The sequence below is a fragment of the Macaca fascicularis genome, chromosome 3 (genome assembly GCF_037993035.2).
Source record: "Macaca fascicularis isolate 582-1 chromosome 3, T2T-MFA8v1.1".
Lineage (NCBI taxonomy): Eukaryota > Metazoa > Chordata > Mammalia > Primates > Cercopithecidae > Macaca > Macaca fascicularis.
Window position 1 is genome coordinate 53,655,988 of NC_088377.1, and position 18,863 is coordinate 53,674,850.

At 53.0% G+C, this 18,863-nt stretch overlaps 1 protein-coding gene across 5 annotated transcripts; it reads left to right on the plus strand.

Annotated features, from left to right (window-relative positions):
* Positions 1-1,354: 1,354 nt before the first annotated feature.
* Positions 1,355-16,956, plus strand: NCF1 (neutrophil cytosolic factor 1). 5 transcript variants are annotated; one of them, XR_012432326.1, is made up of 12 exons: positions 1,355-1,448; positions 4,924-5,004; positions 6,953-7,028; positions 7,128-7,293; positions 8,669-8,724; positions 10,839-10,961; positions 11,425-11,532; positions 13,093-13,210; positions 15,671-15,786; positions 15,915-16,019; positions 16,246-16,391; positions 16,680-16,956. XR_012432326.1 is itself a non-coding variant. In XM_005549408.4 (11 exons), exons 1-11 carry the CDS (start codon positions 1,377-1,379, stop codon positions 16,799-16,801), a joined length of 1,173 nt encoding a protein of 390 aa, XP_005549465.3. In that variant the 5' UTR covers positions 1,355-1,376; the 3' UTR covers positions 16,802-16,956. The 5 variants fall into 5 exon arrangements, 3 of the variants coding, with proteins under 3 accessions (XP_005549465.3, XP_065397895.1, XP_073890921.1); XM_005549408.4 differs by lacking the exon at positions 15,671-15,786; XM_065541823.1 differs by lacking the exon at positions 15,671-15,786 and having other exon boundaries at positions 13,093-13,198.
* The last annotated feature ends 1,907 nt before the right edge of the window (positions 16,957-18,863 follow it).

Consider the following 18,863-nt stretch of genomic DNA (forward strand, 5'->3'; position numbering starts at 1 on the left):
CATTCATTCACTCGCTCATTCATTCATTCACTCAGTGAATGTTGCAGTCACGATCCAAATATTTATGGTCTCTGTGTGCCAGGCACTAGATGGAAGGGCTGGGGCTACAGCCCCTGATAACCCGGTCATGCCCTAGCTTTCCTGGGACACACATGGTGGTAAGGAGAGACTAAAAAAAGTCAGGCCAGGCACGGTGGCTCATGCCTGTAATCCCAGCTCTTTGAGAGGCAGAGGCAAGGCCAGGTGTGGTGGCTTACACCTGCAATCCCAGCACATTGGGAGACTGAGGTGGGAGGATCACCTGAGGTCAAGAGTTCAAGATCAGCCTGGCCAACATGGGGAAATCCAGTCTCTACTAAAAAAAAAAAAAAAAAAATTAGCCAGGTGTGGTGGCACATGCCTGTAATCCCAGCTACTCAAGAGGCTAAGGCAAGAAAATTGCTTGAACCTGGGAGGTGGAGGTTGCAGTGAGCCGAGATCGCGCCATTGCACTCAAGCCTGGGCAACAAGAGCGAGACTCCATCTCAAAACAAAACAAAACAAAACAAAAACAGTGGGAGGCAGAGGCAGGAGGATCATTTGGAGGCCAGTAGTTTGAGACCATCCTGGGCAACATAGCAGGACCCTGTCTGTACAAAAAAAATGTAAAAAATTAGCCGGGCATGGTGGAACGCACCTGAAGTCCCAGCAACTCCACAGGCTGAGGCAAGAGGATCACTGGAGCCCAAGAGTTGGAGGCTGCAGTGAACTGATCGCACCACTGTGCTTGAGCCTAGATAACAAAGCAAGATCCTGTCTCAAATAATAATAGCAATAATAATAAAGAAAAATAACATGCAATTGGTGATGCGTCAATGATAATAAGTGCTCTGCAGAAAAAGGGGGCAGGAAGAGGCTGAGGAAGAGATGAAGTTTGCTATGCAATGTGAAGTTATCAAGGAAGGCTTCTCGGAAGAGGTGACATTTGGGCAGAGAAATGGAGGAGAGAGTTATGGAGGGAAGACGATGAATGGGGGGAACATGGTCAAGGCGGGAATATGGTCAAGGGGGGAAAGATGGTCAAGAGGACACAGCAAATGCAAAGGCCCTGAGGCAGGAGCAGCTTGGTTCACCCCCAAAACCCATGGGGCCCATGTAGGCGACAGGAAGGACAAGTGTAAACCCTTTTCCTTGTCCCTGCAGGTGTGTGTGAATGTGACTCTGCCCATATTTACACCCTGCAAGCCTGAAGAGTCCCCAGAAACTGAAAGAAGAAGCAAAGCCTTTTCTGTACCCTCCCTGCCCCCTGTCCCGACCGCGACAAAAGCGACTTCCTCTTTCCAGTGCATTTAAGGCACAGCCTGGAAGTGCCAGGGAGCACTAGAGGCCACCCAGTCATGGGGGACACCTTCATCCGTCACATCGCCCTGCTGGGCTTTGAGAAGCGCTTCGTACCCAACCAGCACTATGTGAGTAGCTGGTGGAAGGGATCCCATGGTGGGGATATGGGAGGGACACCGCGGCCACCCTTACAGTCCCAAGGCCAACCAGCTCCAGTGAGGACTAAGGGGGCAGGGTCTTAGCACCCAGTCCCTGGTCTTTGGGCCTGGATCTACCCCTCTGATCCTGGACTCCACCCGGGGAAGACAGTTCCCTTGGACCCGCCCTGGGCCCCAGCCCTTTACTGTCCCCGCCTGTGTTCCCAGCCAGGCCCTCAGCCTTAGCTAGGAGTCCTCTCTCTGCTCCCCTGCCATGGCCAGGCAGCCTAGCACTCTCTCAGGTCCAAGGCCCACTCCTCCAGGAAGCCTTCCCTGACTAGCCCCGCTATCAGAGAGTGGCCCTCCCAGGAGGGAGGCCTGGAAACTAAAGCTCTCTCTCTCTCTCCAGCTGCCTGTAGTGTCAGTTAGAGTCTTATCCTCTCCAGTAGGGTGACACCATCACAGGGGCCAAGAGTCCTCCCATCTGTCCCCCGGGAGGCTGGACAAATGGCTGCTCAGACAGGCCAGTCCACTGGGTCCCCTAATCCCATAGGAAGGCCAGGGAGAAGCTACATTTAGGAAATTGAATGAAGCTTGTATGGAACATTTAGTCCTATGTGCCAAGACCTTTCTCTTTTTTGTTGTGTTTTGTTTTTTGAGAGAGTCTTGCTCTGTTGCCCAGGCCAGAGTGCAGTGGTGTGATCTCAGCTCACTGCAACCTCCGTCTTCTGGGTTCAACCTGTTCTCCTGCCTCAGCCTCCAGAGTAGTTGGGATTACAGCTGCCCGCCACCACAGCTGGCTAATTTTTGCATTTTTAGTAGAGATGGGGCTTCACCATGTTGGCCAGGCTGATCTCAAACTCCTGACCTCAAAGTGATCCACCCGCTTCGGCCTCCCAAAGTGCTGGGAGCCACCGTTCCTGGGCCTGTTTTTTTGAAATGAGGTCTGGAGTGCAGTGGTGCGATCATAGCTCACTGCAGCCTCGATCTGCCAGGCCCAAGTGATCCTCCTGCCTCAGCCCCTTGAGTAGCTGGGACTACAGGCACACACCACCACTCCTGGCTAATTTTTAAAATTTTTGTAGAGATGAGGTTTCACTATGTTGTACAGGCTAATCTTTTTTTTTTTTTTTTTTTTTTTGAGACGGAGTCTCGCTCTGTGGCCCAGGCTGGAGTGCAGTGGCCGGATCTCAGCTCACTGCAAGCTCCGCCTCCCAGGTTCATGCCATTCTCCTGCCTCAGTCTCCCGAGTAGCTGGGACTACAGGTGCCCGCCACCTCGCCCGGCTAGTTTTTTGTATTTTTTTAGTAGAGACGGGGTTTAACTGTGTTAGCCAGGATGGTCTCGATCTCCTGACCTCGTGATCTGCCCGTCTCAGCCTCCCAAAGTGCTGGGATTACAGGCTTGAGCCACTGCGCCGGACCTGTACAGGCTAATCTTGAACTCCTCGGCTTAAGCAACTCTCTGGACTCAGCCTCCCACAGTGCTAGGCGTGAGCTACCGTGCCTAGTCACTTTTCTCCTTTTCTTTGTAACTTTCAGTTTTGAAATTTCAAATTTACAGAAAGGCTACTGGGCTTCAAAACAGTACCAATCACTCCAATAATCTTTCCCTCACCTTCATCCACATGCCTCTTTCTGGGTATATTTTCTGAATTATTTGAGAGTGAGTTGAAGACGTGTTTCTTTACCTCTAAATACTAGTTGTTAGGCATTTCTTAAAATCAAGGGCATTCTCTTACATAATCACAATGCACGTGTCAAAATCAGCAAATTAACATGGACAAAACACCATTATCCACCCACAGACTTTACTGAGATTCCCCCAATTATCCTACTTGTCCTCTGCAGTAAAAACTTTTTTCAGGTCTAGGATCCAGTCAAGGATCAATGTCATGGCCTTTAACCTTCTTTAATCTGGATTTAATCTGGATCGGTCTTTTTATCTTTTTTCTTTTTCTTTTTTTTTTTTTTGGCACAGTGTCTCACTCTGTTGCCAGAGTGGAGTGCAGTGCTGCAATCTCGGTTCACTGCATCCTCTGCCTCCCAGGTTCAAGAGATTCTCCTGCCTCAGCCTCCTGAGTAGCTAGGAGTACAGGTGCCCGCCACAACGCCCAGCTCGTATTTTCTGGTAGAGACAGGGTTTCGCCATGTGGATTCTGGATCAGTTTTTTTTGTTTGTTTGTTTTTTGTTTTTATGAGATGGAGTCTTGCTCTGTCACCCAGGCTGGAGTGCAGCGGCACGATCTCCACTCACTGCAACCTCCTTCTCCCGAGTTCAAGCAATTCTTGTGCCTCAGCCTCCTGAGTAGCTGGGATTACAGGCATGCGCCACCACGCCCAGCTAATTTTTGTATTTTTAGTAGAGACAGGGTTTCACCATGTTGGCCAGGCTGGTCTCGAACTCCTGACTTCAGGTGATCTGCCCACCTCAACATCCCAAAGTGCTGGGATTACAGGCGTGAGCCACCGCGTCCAGCTGATTCTGGATCAGTCTTAATCAGTCTTTGTCTTTTGCAACTTTGATGTTTTGCAGAGAGCAGGACAGTTACTTTGTACAATGTCCCTTGGTTTGTGTTTCTCTTCATTAGATTCAGTTTGCGCATCCAGGGCAGTGGATCTTAGATGCGATGTTGTCTTCTTTTTAATTTTTTTGAGAGGGAGTCTCACTCTGTCACCCAGGCTGGGGTGCAGTGGCACAACCTCGGCTCACTGCAGCCTGCACCTCCTGGGTTCAAGCAATTCTCCTGTCTCAGCCTCCCAAGTAGCTGGAATTACAACCACCCACCACCACTCCCAGCTAAGTTTTGTATTTTTAGTAGAGACAGAGTTTCACCATATTGGTCAGGCTGGTCTCGAACTCCTGACCTCAGGTGATCCACCTGCCTTGGCATCCCAAAGTTCTGGGATTACAGACATGAGCCACTATGCCCAACCTGCCTGACTCTCCCCTCCCCTCCCGACCCAAGCTGGAGTGCAGTGGTGCAATCATAGCTCACTAAAGCCTTGACCTACAAGGCTCAAGCAATTCTCCTGCCTCAGCTGGGACCACAGATGTGCGGCACCACACCCGGCCAATTTTTGTATTTTTAGTAGATATGGGGATCTCGCTATATTGCCCAGGCTAGTCTCGAACTCCTGAACTCAAGCGATCTTCCCTTCTCAGTCCTAAAAAGTGCTGGGATTCCAGGTGTGAGCCACCGTGCCCAGCCTAGGTCCTACTTTTATCTCCAATTTACGGATGAGTCCATTTGAGAGAAGCTGACCATCTTGCCCTGGGTCTCAAGGCTGGGGTGTGGCAGCACTGGGGTCCACGTTTGTGCCCTTTCTGCAATCCTGGACCACCCCAAAGATGTCCCTCACCCAATCCTCTGGACTTCCTCCAGGGGGTAGTGGGATCCTGGGTGCACACAGCAAAGCCTCTTTGGAAGCTGAATGGGGTCCCCCCGACTCTGGCCTTCCCCCAGGTGTACATGTTTCTGGTGAAATGGCAGGACCTGTCCGAGAAGGTGGTGTACCGGCGCTTCACGGAGATCTATGAGTTCCATGTGAGTGTGGGGACAGAGGAGGGAGAGGGACCCACCGTTCCAGCTCTACCCTTTGGGGAGGACCTTAGCCCAGGTGGTGCGGAAACTACAGAACCCAGAATCCCCTCCCAGACCACAGTTAAAGGGGATTTATTTATTTATATATATTTTTGTGACAGCGTCTTGCTCTGTCACCCAGGCTGCAGTGCAATCATAGCTCACTGCAGCCTCAACCACTGGGGCTCAAGTGATCCTGCTGCCTTAGCCTCCTGAATAGCTGGGACTGTAGGTGCGCATCACCGTGTGTGGCTAATTTTTTGTGTTTTTTGTAAAGACGGGGATCTCACTATGTTGCCTAAGCTGGTCTTGAACTCCAGACCTCAAGTGATCCTCCTGCCTTGGCCTCCCAAAGCTAAGGGGGCATTTTAAAAAACATTTTTCCCCCTGAAGCATTTAAGAAGTCTTGCTGAAAACAATGAATAAAATGAAAAACACCAAATTCTCATTTTAAAGTAAAACAGACAGGATCTCCCAGAACGTTCCTAGAATGGAACCATTCTTACCACTTTTGAAAAACAAAGACCGCCGGGCGCGGTGGCTCAAGCCTGTAATCCCAGCACTTTGGGAGGCTGAGACGGGCGGATCACGAGGTCAGAAGATCGAGACCATCCTGGCTAACCCGGTGAAACCCCGTCTCTACTGAAAAATACAAAAAATTAGCCGGGCGAGGTGGCGGGAGCCTGTGGTCCCAGCTACTCGGGAGGCTGAGGCAGGAGAATGGCGGGAACCCGGGAGGCGGAGCTTGCAGTGAGCTGGGATCCGGCCACTGCACTCCAGTTTGGGCGACAGAGCGAGACTCTGTCTCAAAAAAAAAAAAAAAAAAGAAAGAAAAAGAAAAACAAAGCCAAGTTCTAGATCCCAAATAACAAATGCACCTGCTGGTAAACATTCTCCTTGTGGTTGTTGTCCCAATGGTAGTTGTTTTCCTAAATTTTACATTTGTATCTTTTTAAGAATGAGTTATCAGTTTTTTAAAAATATTTGTTTTTCTTTTGAGATGAGGTCTTGCTCTGTCGCCCAGGCTGGGGTGCAGTGGTGCGATCTCAGCTCACTGCAGCCTCAACTTCCAGGGCTGAAGCAATTCTCCCATCTCAGCCTCCCATGTTGAGATCACAGGCGTGCACTACCACACCTGGCTCCTTTTCCTGATTTGTTTTTTGCAGAGATGGGGTTTCACTATGTTGCCCAGGCTGGTCTCTAACTCCTGGACTCAAGTGATCCTCCTGCCTCAGCCTCCCAAATTGCTAGGATTACAGGTTTGAGCCCCTGAACCTGGCCAACCTGAGTTTTAAGAGGATCCCTCTGGCGACTGGATTGAGGACAGACAAGGGTGGACGGGGGCCTGGTAGTGGCTAGGGCCAGAAGGGTGGTGTTGGTGGGAAGCGGTCAGATCCCAAAGAGATTTGGGGATTGGAAGCAAAAGGATTTGCTGGTGACTTGCACGTGGGAGGCAGAGAGGTCAGTGCCTCTGCTAATCAAGGAATCCAGATTGCCACTGAAATTTCTAGGCCCGAGATATTAAGGCAGTGTCTCACTCTGTCACCCAGGTTGGAGTGCAGTGGTGCCATCTCGGCTCACTATAACCTCCGCCTTCCAGGTTTGAGCGATTCTCCCACCTCAGCCTCCTGAGTAGCTAGGATTACAGGCGTGTGCTAACACTCCCAGCTAATTTTTGTATTTTTAGTAGAGATGGAGTTTCGCCATGTTGGCCAGGCTGGTCTTGAACTCCTGACCTCAAGTGATCCACCCACGACAGCCTCCCAAAGTGCTGGGATTACAGGCATGAGCCACCACACTCAGCCTTTTAGGTAGTTTTGAGAAGTATTTAGGTCACTTCCAATCTCGTGCTTTTCCAAGTATTGTAAACTACAAATATTCCTTCACGTCTTCTTGTCTTTTTAATGTTTAGAAAACCTTAAAAGAAATGTTCCCTATTGAGGCAGGGGCAATCAATCCAGAGAACAGGACCATCCCCCACCTTCCAGGTGAGCGCGGGGCTGAGCCGCCTGTCGGGGGGTCGGTGGCGGGGGCTCACCTGCCCTCCCAGCCCCTCTCGGGCTTGACCTCATGTTCTCTGGTGCCAGCTCCCAGGTGGTTCGACGGGCAGCGGGCCGCCGAGAACCGCCAGGGCACGCTTACTGAGTACTGCAGCACGCTTATGAGCCTGCCCACCAAGATCTCCCGCTGTCCCCACCTCCTCGACTTCTTCAAGGTGCGCCCCAACGACCTCAAGCTCCCCACAGACAACCAGTGAGTGGCCTTTTCACGCTGCCAGGCGGGAGAGGGAAGGGGGGTGGGACTTTCCGTGTTTTGCAGATGAGGAAACCGAGGCTCAGAGAGGGAAAGCCGCCTTCTCAGAGCCACACAGCCAGAAAGAGGAGGCAGATTCCACCTCCAGCCCCTGTGACCCCGCCAAGCCTCCACCTTCATCCTTCACACCTCAGGGCACTGGGGGAAGCACTCAGGGCCGGAGGTCCAAAGTCCTGGGTCCTCATCCCGACCCTGCGGCCACCTGGCCATGGGACCCAGAGCCGGCCACCACTGCCCTCTGAACGCAGGTTCTCCATTTCTATAACGGGCAGTGAGGATCAGAAGAAGCAATGGGTGTCTTGCGGAGCTCCCCAGAAGGATGTGGGGTTGATACCTCTGCTAAGTACTGAGCAGGTCTGGGGTCTCCTGTACCCAGGACCCTGTGTGGAAGGCACCTGAGAGGCTGAGGGAGCTCCAGGCAGGCTGCGGAAGTCCCCTTCTCCACCCCTCTCTGGTCACCGAAGCTCAAAGTGGGGGGGTGTGAGGACAGGCCGTTACCCCCTCGCCAAGGCACCCAGGCTGCCAAGACACAGACAGGCAGCATTGCTCCGGCCGGCACTTATTGACCCTTGAAGGTGTCCCCTGGTCCAAGGAAGGGCAGTTCTCATCAGCCTGGGAGGTGGGGGAAGGATGGACTCCACAGTGGGGTCCGCTCCTCATTGCCTGCTCTCTCAGGGCTCCAGAAGGAGGAAGAGGCTGGGCACAGTGGCTCACGCCTATAATCCCAGCACTTTGGAAGGTCGAGGTGGGCGGATCACCTGAGGTCAGGAGTTCCAGACCATCCTGGCCAACATGGTGAAACCCCATCTCTACCAAAAATATACAAATTTAGTCAGGCATAGTGGTGTGCTCCTGTAAACCCAGCTACTTGGGAGGCTGAGGCAGGAGAATCGCTTGAACCCTGGAGGCAGAGGTTGCAGTGGGCTGAGATCGTGCCACTGCACTCCAGCCTGGGTGACACAGCGAGACTCTGTCTCAAAAAAAAAAAAAAAAAAAAAGAAGAAGAAGAAGAAGAAGAAAGAAGATGGCCTGGGAGCTCCCAAGAGCATTTCCCAGGCTTAGGGCATCCTTAGAGTCTGCAAGAGGCTATGCAGTCCCCCTCATGTCCCTCCCTTGGGCTGCCCGAGCAGATCCTCCCGCCCCTGTCACTTCCCAAAGCCCTTCCTCAGCCAGTCCAGTTGCTCTCTTCTCTCCGCAGTGCCCCTTCCCTTCCCCAGGTCCCTTTTCTCTTGGGGAGCTCCTCTGTAAGTCTACCCAGCGCCTCTCCTTCCTCCGTGGGAAGCCGAGGGTCTCACCCAGACTGTTCTCTCCTCAGGACAAAAAAGCCAGAGACATACTTGCTGCCCAAAGACGGCAAGAGTACCGCGGCGGGTGAGAGGACAGTGGGGCAGCCAGGGGCAGGGTCACCCCGAGGAGATCCAGAGTTGGGGGGTGTTCAGGGAAAAGAGCGGGGGCTGGGAGTAGATCGGGAGGGCTCACAGCTACCCTGCTGAAGAATTGGGTCTTTGGGTCCGGTGCGGTTGGTCATGCCTGTAATCTCAGCACTTTGGGAGGCCGAGGTGGGAGGATCACTTGAGGTCAGGGGTTCGAGACCAGCCTGGCCAACATGGAGAAACCCCGTCTCTACTAAAAATCCAAATTAGCCAGGTGTGGTGGCAGGCGCCTGTAGTCCCAGCCACTGGGAAGGCTGAGGCAGGAGAATTGCTTGAACCTGGGAGACGGAGTTTGCAGTGAGCCCAGATCGTGCCATTGCACTCCAGCCTGGGTGACAGAGCCAGACTCCATCTCAGAAAAAAAAAAAAAAAAAAAAAGAAGATGAAGAAGAATTGGATGTTTGGAAGGTCCTTGGAGACTGAAAGGAGCCCTTTGCAGGTGGCAGTGCAGAGACCAGCACAGACCCTGGCTCCCGGCAGCCGGGGCAGTGTTTGTGGCTGAATGAATGAACAGGTTTTGGAGGCCAACATGGCCTTCAGAGGTGATGCAGGGCTGTGGCAGTTTCTAATATTATTGCACAGTCACTGCTAATAACAACAATAATAATAATAGCTAACATTAGTGGAGCACTTACTCTGTGCCAGCCACTATTTTGTTTTTGTTGTTTTCAGTGGCAGGGTCTCTCTCTATTGCCCAGGCTGGAGTGAAGTGGTGTGATCATAGCTCACTACAGCCTCGACCTCCTGGGCTGAAGCGATCCTCCCACCTCAGCCTCCCAAGTAGCTGGGATTACAGGTGTGTGCCACCATGCCCAGCTAATTTTTAATTTTTTGGTAGAGATGGGGTCTCACTACATTGCCCAGGCTGGTCTTAAGCTCTTGGCCTCAAGCAGCCCTCCTGCCTAGGCCTCCCAAAGTGCTGGGATTACAGATATGAGCCACTGTGCCCGGCTTTTTCTTCTTCTTATAAGGACACCAGGCCTGTTGGGTTAGGGCCCACTCTAATGACCTCATTTTAACTTAATTAACTCTTGCAAGACCCTATCTCCAAATACACCCACACTCTAAGGCATAGTGGCCCTAACTGGGGGGTTAGGACTTCAACATATGAAGTTTGAGAAGACTGACCTCAGCCAATAACAAACAGCATCAGCACCTCCTCGGTTGGATGAAGGGGCTGGTCAGAAATGCACTCAGGTCCCACGGTGGGCCTACTGAACAGGATAGGCATTTTAGCAAAATCCCAGGCATTCGAGTGCACCTTAAAGTTACGAAAAGGCCAGGTGCTGTGGCTTATGCCTGTAATCTTGGCACTTTGGGAGGCCAAGGTGGGTGGATCACCTGAGGTCAGGAGTTCAAGACCAGCCTGACCAATATTGTGAAACTCCATCTCTACTAAAAATACAAAAATTAGCTGGGCGTGGTAGCAGGTGCTTGTAGTCCCAGCTACTTGGGAGGCTGAGGTAGGTGAATTGCTTGAACCTGGCAGGTGGAGGTTGCAGTAAGCCAAGATTGCACCACTGCACTCCAGCCTGGGCGACAGAGCGAGACTCCGTCTCAAAAAAAAAAAAAAGTTGGGAAAAGGCCAGGTGCAGTGGCCTGTAATCCCAACACTTTAAGAGGCTGAGGTGGGAGAATCCTTTGAGCCCAGGAGTTTAAGACCAGCCTGGGCATTGTCCCAAGACCTTGTCTTTACAAAAAATTAGCCAGGTATAGTGGCATATGCCTGCAGTCCCAGCTATTCGGGAGGCTGAGACAGGGAGATTGCTTGAGCCTAGGAGTCCAGGGCTGCAGTGAGCTGTGATCATGTCACTGTACTCTAGCCTGGGCAACAGAGCAAGACTCTGTCTCCATAAAAGAAACTAAAGTTGAGAAAGGCTCACTAACTTCTTCAGATGAGAACAAGGACATGCTTGAATTGGGAGGCCAAAGCCTGGAGAACGCTATGCGCTCAGGAAATGCAGGCAGCAGAGACTCAGGACGCCAGCACCTGTTCTGGAGGCCCAGATGGGCCCCGCAGTGCCCACTCACCCTGCCCTCCCTCTGCCCCAGACATCACCGGTCCCATCATCCTGCAGACGTACCGCGCCATTGCCGACTATGAGAAGACCTCAGGCTCCGAGATGGCTCTGGCCGTGGGGGACGTGGTGGAGGTCGTGGAGAAGAGCGAGAGCGGTCAGACCTCCCGCCCTACGGGGCTCCTTCCCCTGGTGCTCAGGAACCCACAGCCACAAGCCCCCTGCCAAGGCTCAGACAGCCTGGCCCCTGGGAGGACTCTGGTTCCTTTAGGGGCCCTGAATGTCCTCCCCACACTGCGAGTCGCCCTGTCTCTGAGTGTGCACCCTGCAGTGGCTGTGGGCATCTGTGCATGGCAGGCCGGGGCGGTGCATGTCTGAGTGTTCTGTCTGGGTGGGTATGGGACCGTCTGCTCATTATGAAGTGGGCTCAGAGCTATGATTCTGTGAGCATATGTGCATGCATGCATGTGACCTCGTTGTCCAGTGAGGTGAAGGTGACATTTCCAAATCTGAGCATTGGACATCGGTGTGTCTGTGTCCCTGTGTCCTCACCGTCCCTGATGGCTGCAGGGAGCCTCCGGGTCCTGCACCTCAGTCACATTCCCGCATCTCTGGCACAGGTTGGTGGTTCTGTCAGATGAAAGCAAAGCGAGGCTGGATCCCAGCATCCTTCCTCGAGCCCCTGGACAGTCCCGACGAGACGGAAGACCCTGAGCCCAACTATGCAGGTGCCCCCTGCCCTCCCAGGCCATAGGGGTGTGGGAGAAAGGGGCAGGCGGGACCCAGGGATGTTGAGTGACTGCTCTGGAGTCTGGGCTGGTTGCTGGCTTGGCAGAAAAGTCAGGGCTGAGACCTCATCTTCTCTGGCTTGGGGGGCCCTGGCAGGTTGCGATATCCTTGGTCCGGACAGGGAACCAGGAGGAGGAGCAAACGATGGGGGAGGGTGGGAGGTCAGTTATGTCTGTGGGTATGTGGTCAGGTCCAGTGGGAAACTGAAGGACGAGCAGACCTTAGGCTCAGGAAGGAGGGCTGCCTGGAGGTGGGGGCGTCATCACTGACCAGAAAGGGAAAACTGGCAGTGCTGGGGCTGGATGGGGCCTGCATTGAGCTCGGAAAAAAACTATAATAGAATTGGTTACCATTTTATTTTATTTATTTATTTATTTATATTTGTTGTTGTTGTTGAGACAGCGTCTCACTCCCTTGCTCAGGCTGGAGTGCAGTGGTGTGATCTCGGTTCACTGCAATCTCTGCTGTCCCGGGTTCAAGTGATTCTCCAGCCTCAGCCTCCCGAGTAGCTGGGATTACAGGCATGCGCCACCACACCCAGCTAATTTTTGTATTTTTAGTAGAGACGGGTTTCACCATGTTGGCCAGGCTGGTCTCGAACTTCTGACCTCAGGTAATCCGCCTGCCTCAGTCTCCCAAAGGGCTGGGATTACAGGTATGAGCCACTGCCCCTGGCCTGGTTACCCACATTTTAAAATGGCGTGATTTCACCCTTTTATGTGGATTTACAGCTTTTTTTTTTTTTTTTTTTTTTTTTTTTTACAAAGTCTGGCTCTGTCAACCCAGGCTGGAGTGTAGTAATACAATCTTGGCTCACTGCAACCTTCACCTCCTGGGTTCAAGCAATTCTCCCGCCTCAGCCTCCTGAGTAGCTGGGATTACAGGCGTGCACCACCATGCCAGGCTAATTTTTGTATTTTTAGTAGAGATGGGGTTTCACCATGTTGGACAGGCTGGTATTGAACTCCTGACCTCAGGTGATCCACCCACCTCGGCCACCCAAAGTGCGGGGATTACAGGCGGGAACCACCTCATCCAGCCTGTGGCTATTGTTTAAACACTGGGAAGGCCTGCAGCCCCCAGGCCGACAGCCACAGCCAAGCAGTTCCCAGTGCCACGTGGACAGGCGCTCCACCCACCTACTCATGGCTGGTTTCTTGTCATATTTAGGTGTCTGGACAGACCTTCATTGTTGTGGAATCTGGTCCCCGGAGTGGGTGGCAATGAATGGGAGTGGACAAGCTCACCTGGGTGTAGGGGGCAGAGGGCAGAAGTCCAGAGTGTGCCCCCAGAGAGGGTGCCAGCAGGAGCTTGCCGAGGGAAACCGGGATGGAGTAGGAGGATGGGGGGAGGAGACCCAGAAGAGGGGCACTGTGGGCCCTGGGTGGGTCTGGAGTGCCTGGAGGAAGCCCAGGTGCAGAGAGAAGAAGACGGGATGGGTGGCGAGCCCCGGGCTGGCCAGATCTCACTCCGTGCTCTGTGCCCCCGCCGTGGACCAGGCGAGCCGTACGTTGCCATCAAGGCCTACGCTGCTGTGGAGGAGGACGAGGTGTCCCTGCTCGAGGGCGAAGCTGTTGAGGTCATTCACAAGCTCCTGGACGGCTGGTGGGTCATCAGGTAGGAGGGCTCCGCTCCATCCAGGGCACCCACCCGAGTCAGCCCCACCCAGGGTGGGACTGTTTGGGGATCTGGGGTAACTTGTCCCTGGGACTCTGGGTAAGCCACTGCCTCTCTCTGGGCTCAGTTTCCATCTCAGTAGCAGGGAGGGGTGAGCCCACCCTGGCCTGTCTTGTGGGGATCCAATGTCCTTGTCCAAGTGCATGCATCTTTGCTTTGTGATTTAGGATCTTTCCCTAACCATCTATTATTATTCCTTCTCTGGCAACACGGTGAACTGTTGTATGAATAATTACATTCCTGGCTGGGTGCAGTGACTCAGGCCTGTAATCCCAGCACTCTGGGAGCCCGAGGCAGGATGATCACGTGAGGTCAGGAGTTTGAGACCACCCAGGCCAACATGGCAAAACCCTGTCTCTACTAAAAATAGAAAAATTAGCTGGGTGTGGTGGTGGGAGCCTGTTATCCCAGCTACTCAGGAGGCTGAGGCAGGAGAATTGCTTGAACCCAGGAGGCGGAGGTTGCAGTGAGCCGAGATCGCGCCATTGCACTCCAGCCTGGGCAACAAAGAGCAAAACTCCATCTCAAAAAAAAAAAAAAAAAAAAAGATTACATTCTTTTATCATTCCTTTTTCTTTTAAAGCTTTCTTGTGGTTCGGTGTGGTGTCTCATGCCTGTAATCCCAACACTTTGGGAAGCTGAAGTGGGAGGATCACTCAAGGCTACAAGTTCAAGACTAACCTGGGCAATGTAGGGAGACCCCTGTCTCCACAAAAAAAATTAAAAATTAGCTGGATGTAGTAGCACATGCCTGTAGCCCCAGCTACTCAAGAGGCTGAGGTGACAGGATCGCTTGACCCCAGGAGTTGGAGGCTGCAGTGAGCTATGACTGTACCACTACACTCCAGCCTGGGTGATGGAGTAAGACTGTCTCTTTAAAAAAAAAAAAAAAAAAAAAAAAAAAAAAAAAAAAAAAGCTTCCATTGCCTTCCCATCTGTGTATCCTCCAAATGAATGCAGAAATACTAATTTTTTTTTTTCTTTCTGGTTCTGGGGATCACAGAATTCTAGTGGCTGGTGGAGCCATTTCCCTGGAGCCACAGGGCCTCCCAGGTCCTTTCCTGTGTCTTCATTTTTTACAAATTTATTTATTTTTTGAGACAGGGTCTTGCTCTGACTTCCAGGCTGGAGCACAGTCATAACTCATTCAAGTGATCCTCCTGCCTCAGCCTCCCAAGTAGCTGGGACTACAGGTGAGCACCACCACATCCGGCTAATGTTTTTTAATTTTTTTTGTAGGGATGTGGTCTCACTATGCTGCCAAGACTAGTCTTAAACTCCTGGCCTCAAGAGATCCTCCTGCCTTGGCCTCCCAAAGCACTGAGATTACAGGAATGAGCCTCCATGCTGGGCCTTTGCTGGTGTCTTCAGAGCCCTAGGTCACAGGACCAGCCTGGCGCCCTGCTGCAAGCTTATCTTAAAGCTAGGACCACAACATGCATACCTGCAGCCGGGCTCTGGGCCAGAGGGCTTTGAGGCAGCATTTCTCAGCCTTTTAGACACATACTCCGTTAACCCCCATCCTGTGTCCCTGATAATCTTCTTGTGATCCTCCCATCAGCCAAGAATTAGGGTTTTATGTGAACCTTGTATTATGCAAAGTTTTGGGTTTTTTTTAACTCCTAAATATAATATTGAAAATAGAAGGAAAGTCTTTTCAACAAATGGTGCTGGAACAGGTGGATTTCCATACTGAAAAAAAAAAAAAAAAGCAAAAAACAAACCCAGACCCCTACCTCACACCGTGCACAGATGTTTACTTCAGATGGATCACAGGTTTATCCCAGAGTAAAACCTGAAACTAAAAAGCGTTTGGGGCCAGATGGGGAGCTCACACCTGTAATCCCAGCACTTTGGGAGACTGAGGCGGGTGGATCACTTGAGGTCAGGAGTTCAAGACCAGTCATGACCAACATGGTGAAATCCTGTCTCTACTAAAAAAATATAAAATTAACCAAGCGTGGTGGCACATGCCTGTAATCCTAGCTACTTGGGAAGCTGAGGCAGGAGAATTGCTTGAACTTGGGAAGCAGAGGTTGCAATGAGCTGACATCGCACCATTGCACTCCAGCCTAGGCAACAAGAGCAAAACTCTGTCTTGGGGTTGGGCGGGGGGAAAGTATTTGGAAGAAAGCACAGAATTTGGTAGCTTGGAGGTAGGTAAAGGTTCGTAGGAGGCAGAAGGCAGTTAACATAAAAGAAAAACTGGCAAATATAATCTGCCAATGTTTCTTTTTTCTTTAATTTTTTTGGGAGGTATCTATAGGTATCTATTGCTATGTTGCCCAGGCTGGTCTCGAACTCCTGGCCTCAAGCGATCCTCCCACCTAGATCCCTCAAAGTACTGGGATTACAGGCGTGAGCGACCGTGCCCTGCCCATTATTGCCAATGTCTTATAGCAAATACCTGTTCCCTGCGGTGACCTGGATCTGCTAACCTCCACCCCTGCATAGACTGTGGAAGGATTGCTGGAAGGGTCTCAGTTGCACAGACCAGGAAACTGAGGCCCACAGAGGCAGGTGTCCGGTTGTTTGCAACCTCTCAGCCTGACCTAACCCCAATTGTTCAGAGAGAGCCCTGAAACCCCTCCTCTGAGCGACCCCCAGGTGACTGCCCCAGCCTCAAGGGCTGCCTCTGTTGCAGGAAAGATGACGTCACAGGCTACTTCCCGTCCATGTACCTGCAAAAGTCGGGGCAAGACGTGTCCCAGGCCCAACGCCAGATCAAGCGCGGGGCGCCGCCCCGCAGGTGAGCGGGGTTCCCCGGGGCTGGGCGGGGTCGAGGGGGGCGCATCACGGTTTCGCTCTGTCTAGGCAGCTTGGCAGTGCCGGGGCGGGGGCTCTCAGCGGCAGGAGAGGCAGAACCCTCACCGGGGAAAGGGGCTGGACGCGCCTGGCCGCGATATAGGGCTCATCGAGTCCCTGGGGGCAGGGGAGCGCTCGGGCTTTGACGACGCCCTGTCCCGCTGGGCCAGGTCGTCCATCCGCAACGCGCACAGCATCCACCAGCGGTCGCGGAAGCGCCTCAGCCAGGACGCCTATCGCCGCAACAGCGTCCGTTTTCTGCAGCAGCGACGCCGCCAGGCGCGGCCGGGACCGCAGAGCCCCGGGAGCCCTCTCGGTGAGTGCAGCAGAAGGGTGCAGGCCGGGTAAGCCCTAGGGGCGGAGTCAGCGGGGGGGGCGGAGCCAGAGGGCGGAATCAGAGGGAGAGGCGGACACTGGAGGCGGGGCCAGAGGAGGAGCGGGAGCTAGGGAGCGGAGGCGGAGTCAGAGGGAGAGGCACGACCGCGGGGCGAGGCCAGAGCGCGGAGCAGGAGTTAGAGAACGCGGTGGGGCGGGGCCAGAGATCACTGTGGGCGGGGCCATCTTTCGGGGCGGGGCTTCTGACTCGGCCCTGCTCTGCCCGCAGAGGAGGAGCCGCAGACCCAGCGCTCTAAACCGCAGCCGGCGGTGCCCCCGCGGCCCAGCGCTGACCTCATCCTGAACCGCTGCAGCGAGAGCACCAAGCGGAAGCTGGCGTCTGCCGTCTGAGGGTACAGCGCAGTCCCCAGCTAGCGTCTCGGCCCCTCCCGCCCCGTCCCTGTATATACGTGTTCTATAGAACCTGTTGTCTGGACGCCGAGGCCAGCCCCGGCCCCTGTCCAGCGCGGCTCCCGCCACCCTCAATAAATGTTGCTTGGAGTGGACCGAGGCTCTGCAGGGATGCCGGGAGGGCCGGGCTCCGCCCCAGGGGTATTTCTAAGTTAAGGACAGGAGGTTGTGAGTTCTGCTGGGGGGAAGTTGCAAAGAGTCGAGGTCTGGTTGCATACTGCCCTGGCCTTGGTCAAGAACAGGTTTGCACAAGGCCAAGTGCAAGAGGAACTCCCGGTTTCCTGCTGACCGTTTGGTCAGAAACCACCGGCTTGGACTCTGGCGGAAAAGTCCTGAAGATGGGTGGGCACAGTGCAGCGGGACAGCCCTGTCTCATGACAGGAGACAGGCTGCCATCCAGGGTACATGGGTGACCCTATAGCTGAGATTTAAAAAAAAAAAAAGTTATAACTTAGATCCGGGCGCGGTGGCTCACGCCTGTAATCCCAGCACTTTGGGAGGCCGAGGTGGGAGGATCACTTGAGCTCAGGAGTTGGAGACCAGCCTGGCCAATATGATGAAACCCCATCTCTACCAAAAATACAAAAATTAGCTGGGCGTGGTGGCACGCGCCCATAAGCCCAGCTACTGGGAAGGCTGAGGCATGAGCATCGCTTGAACCCAGGAGGCAGAGGTTGCAGTGAACTGAGATGGCGCCACTGCACTCCAGCCTGGACTACAGAGCGAGATTCTATCTCAAAAAAAAAAAAAAAAAAAAAAAAAGTAACAGGTACAGGGTGTCCTCTGTTATTCACTGAGACCGTGCCCTGGTAGTGAGGTTGTACCAGAAAGCAAATATTCACTATGAACACATCCTCACCGCTCACCCTAGCATTGCTGCCAGCTCGTAGCCTGAAAGCCTTTGCTCTGAGGGCAGTTCTTTCCGCAAAATGCAGACACGAAGGTGCAAAGTGAAGCTGCCAGTCTTGCAAAAGATGTAACTTGTCACGAAGGCCACGAGTGGCAGGGAGAGCTGTCCCACATATGCGGAAGTGGCTATGTGAGGATGGGGGAGGCAGGTCCCTTAGAGATAAGAGAAAATCATAAGGGGAACAGATATTTGTCAAGAGAATAGGCTGACCATCAAAGGACTGACAGAAGCTTTCAGAAAACCACTGGATGGCTGGGAATAGTGGCTCAGGCCTGTAATCCCAGCACTTTGGGAGGCCAATGTGGGTGAATCACTTGAGGTCAGGAGTTCCAGACCAGCCTGGCCAACATGGTGAAACCCCATCTCTACAGAAAACATAAAAATTAGCCAGGCGTGGTGGCGCAAGCCTAGAATCCCAGCTACTCGGGAGGCTGAGGCAGGAGAATCACTTGAACCCAGGAGTCAGAGGCTGCAGTGAGTCGAGATTGCTCCACTGCACTCCAGCCTGGGTGACAGTGCAAGACTCCTCAAAAAAAGAAAAAAAACGCTGGGAGGCCGAGGTGGGCAGATCATGAGGTCAGGAGGTCGAGACCATCCTAGCTGACACGGTGAAACCCCGTCTCTACTAAAAATACAAAAAATTAGCTGGGCGCGGTGGTGGGCGCCTTTAGTCCCAGCTCCTCGGGAGGCTGAGGCAGGACAATGGCGTGAACCCGGGAGGCGGAGCTTGCAGTGAGCCGAGATTGCGCCACTGCACTCCAGCCTGAGCAGCAAAGCGAGACTCTGTCTCAAAAAAAAAAAAAAAAGAAAGAAAAAGAAGAAGAAAAAAAAGAAAACCACTGCAGCTCTAAACTAGTTCTGCATTTTTGCAGACCCTGGTTTGCTGGAAAAGCCTAGCACCAAAAGCTATCACACAAAGCTGTGGGAAATTGAATCACCAACCCTCACCCCTTCTGCTTGTTCAGTTGCAGTTATAACCTTTTTATTAAATACAGTATAAAATACCATGCCTCTAATCCCAGTGCTTTGGGAGGCCAAGGTGGGAGGGTTGCTTGGGGCCAGGAGTTCAAGATCAGCCTGGGCCACTCAGTA

Bases quoted from the DNA above. Each gene is read 5' to 3' on its own strand.
- NCF1 (XM_005549408.4), top strand. From the start codon at position 1,377: ATGGGGGACACCTTCATCCGTCACATCGCCCTGCTGGGCTTTGAGAAG. The intron at 7,029-7,127 runs GTGAGCGCGGGG...CTCTGGTGCCAG, and splicing joins GACCATCCCCCACCTTCCAG to CTCCCAGGTGGTTCGACGGG. The intron at 16,392-16,679 runs GTGAGTGCAGCA...CTCTGCCCGCAG, and splicing joins GAGCCCCGGGAGCCCTCTCG to AGGAGGAGCCGCAGACCCAG.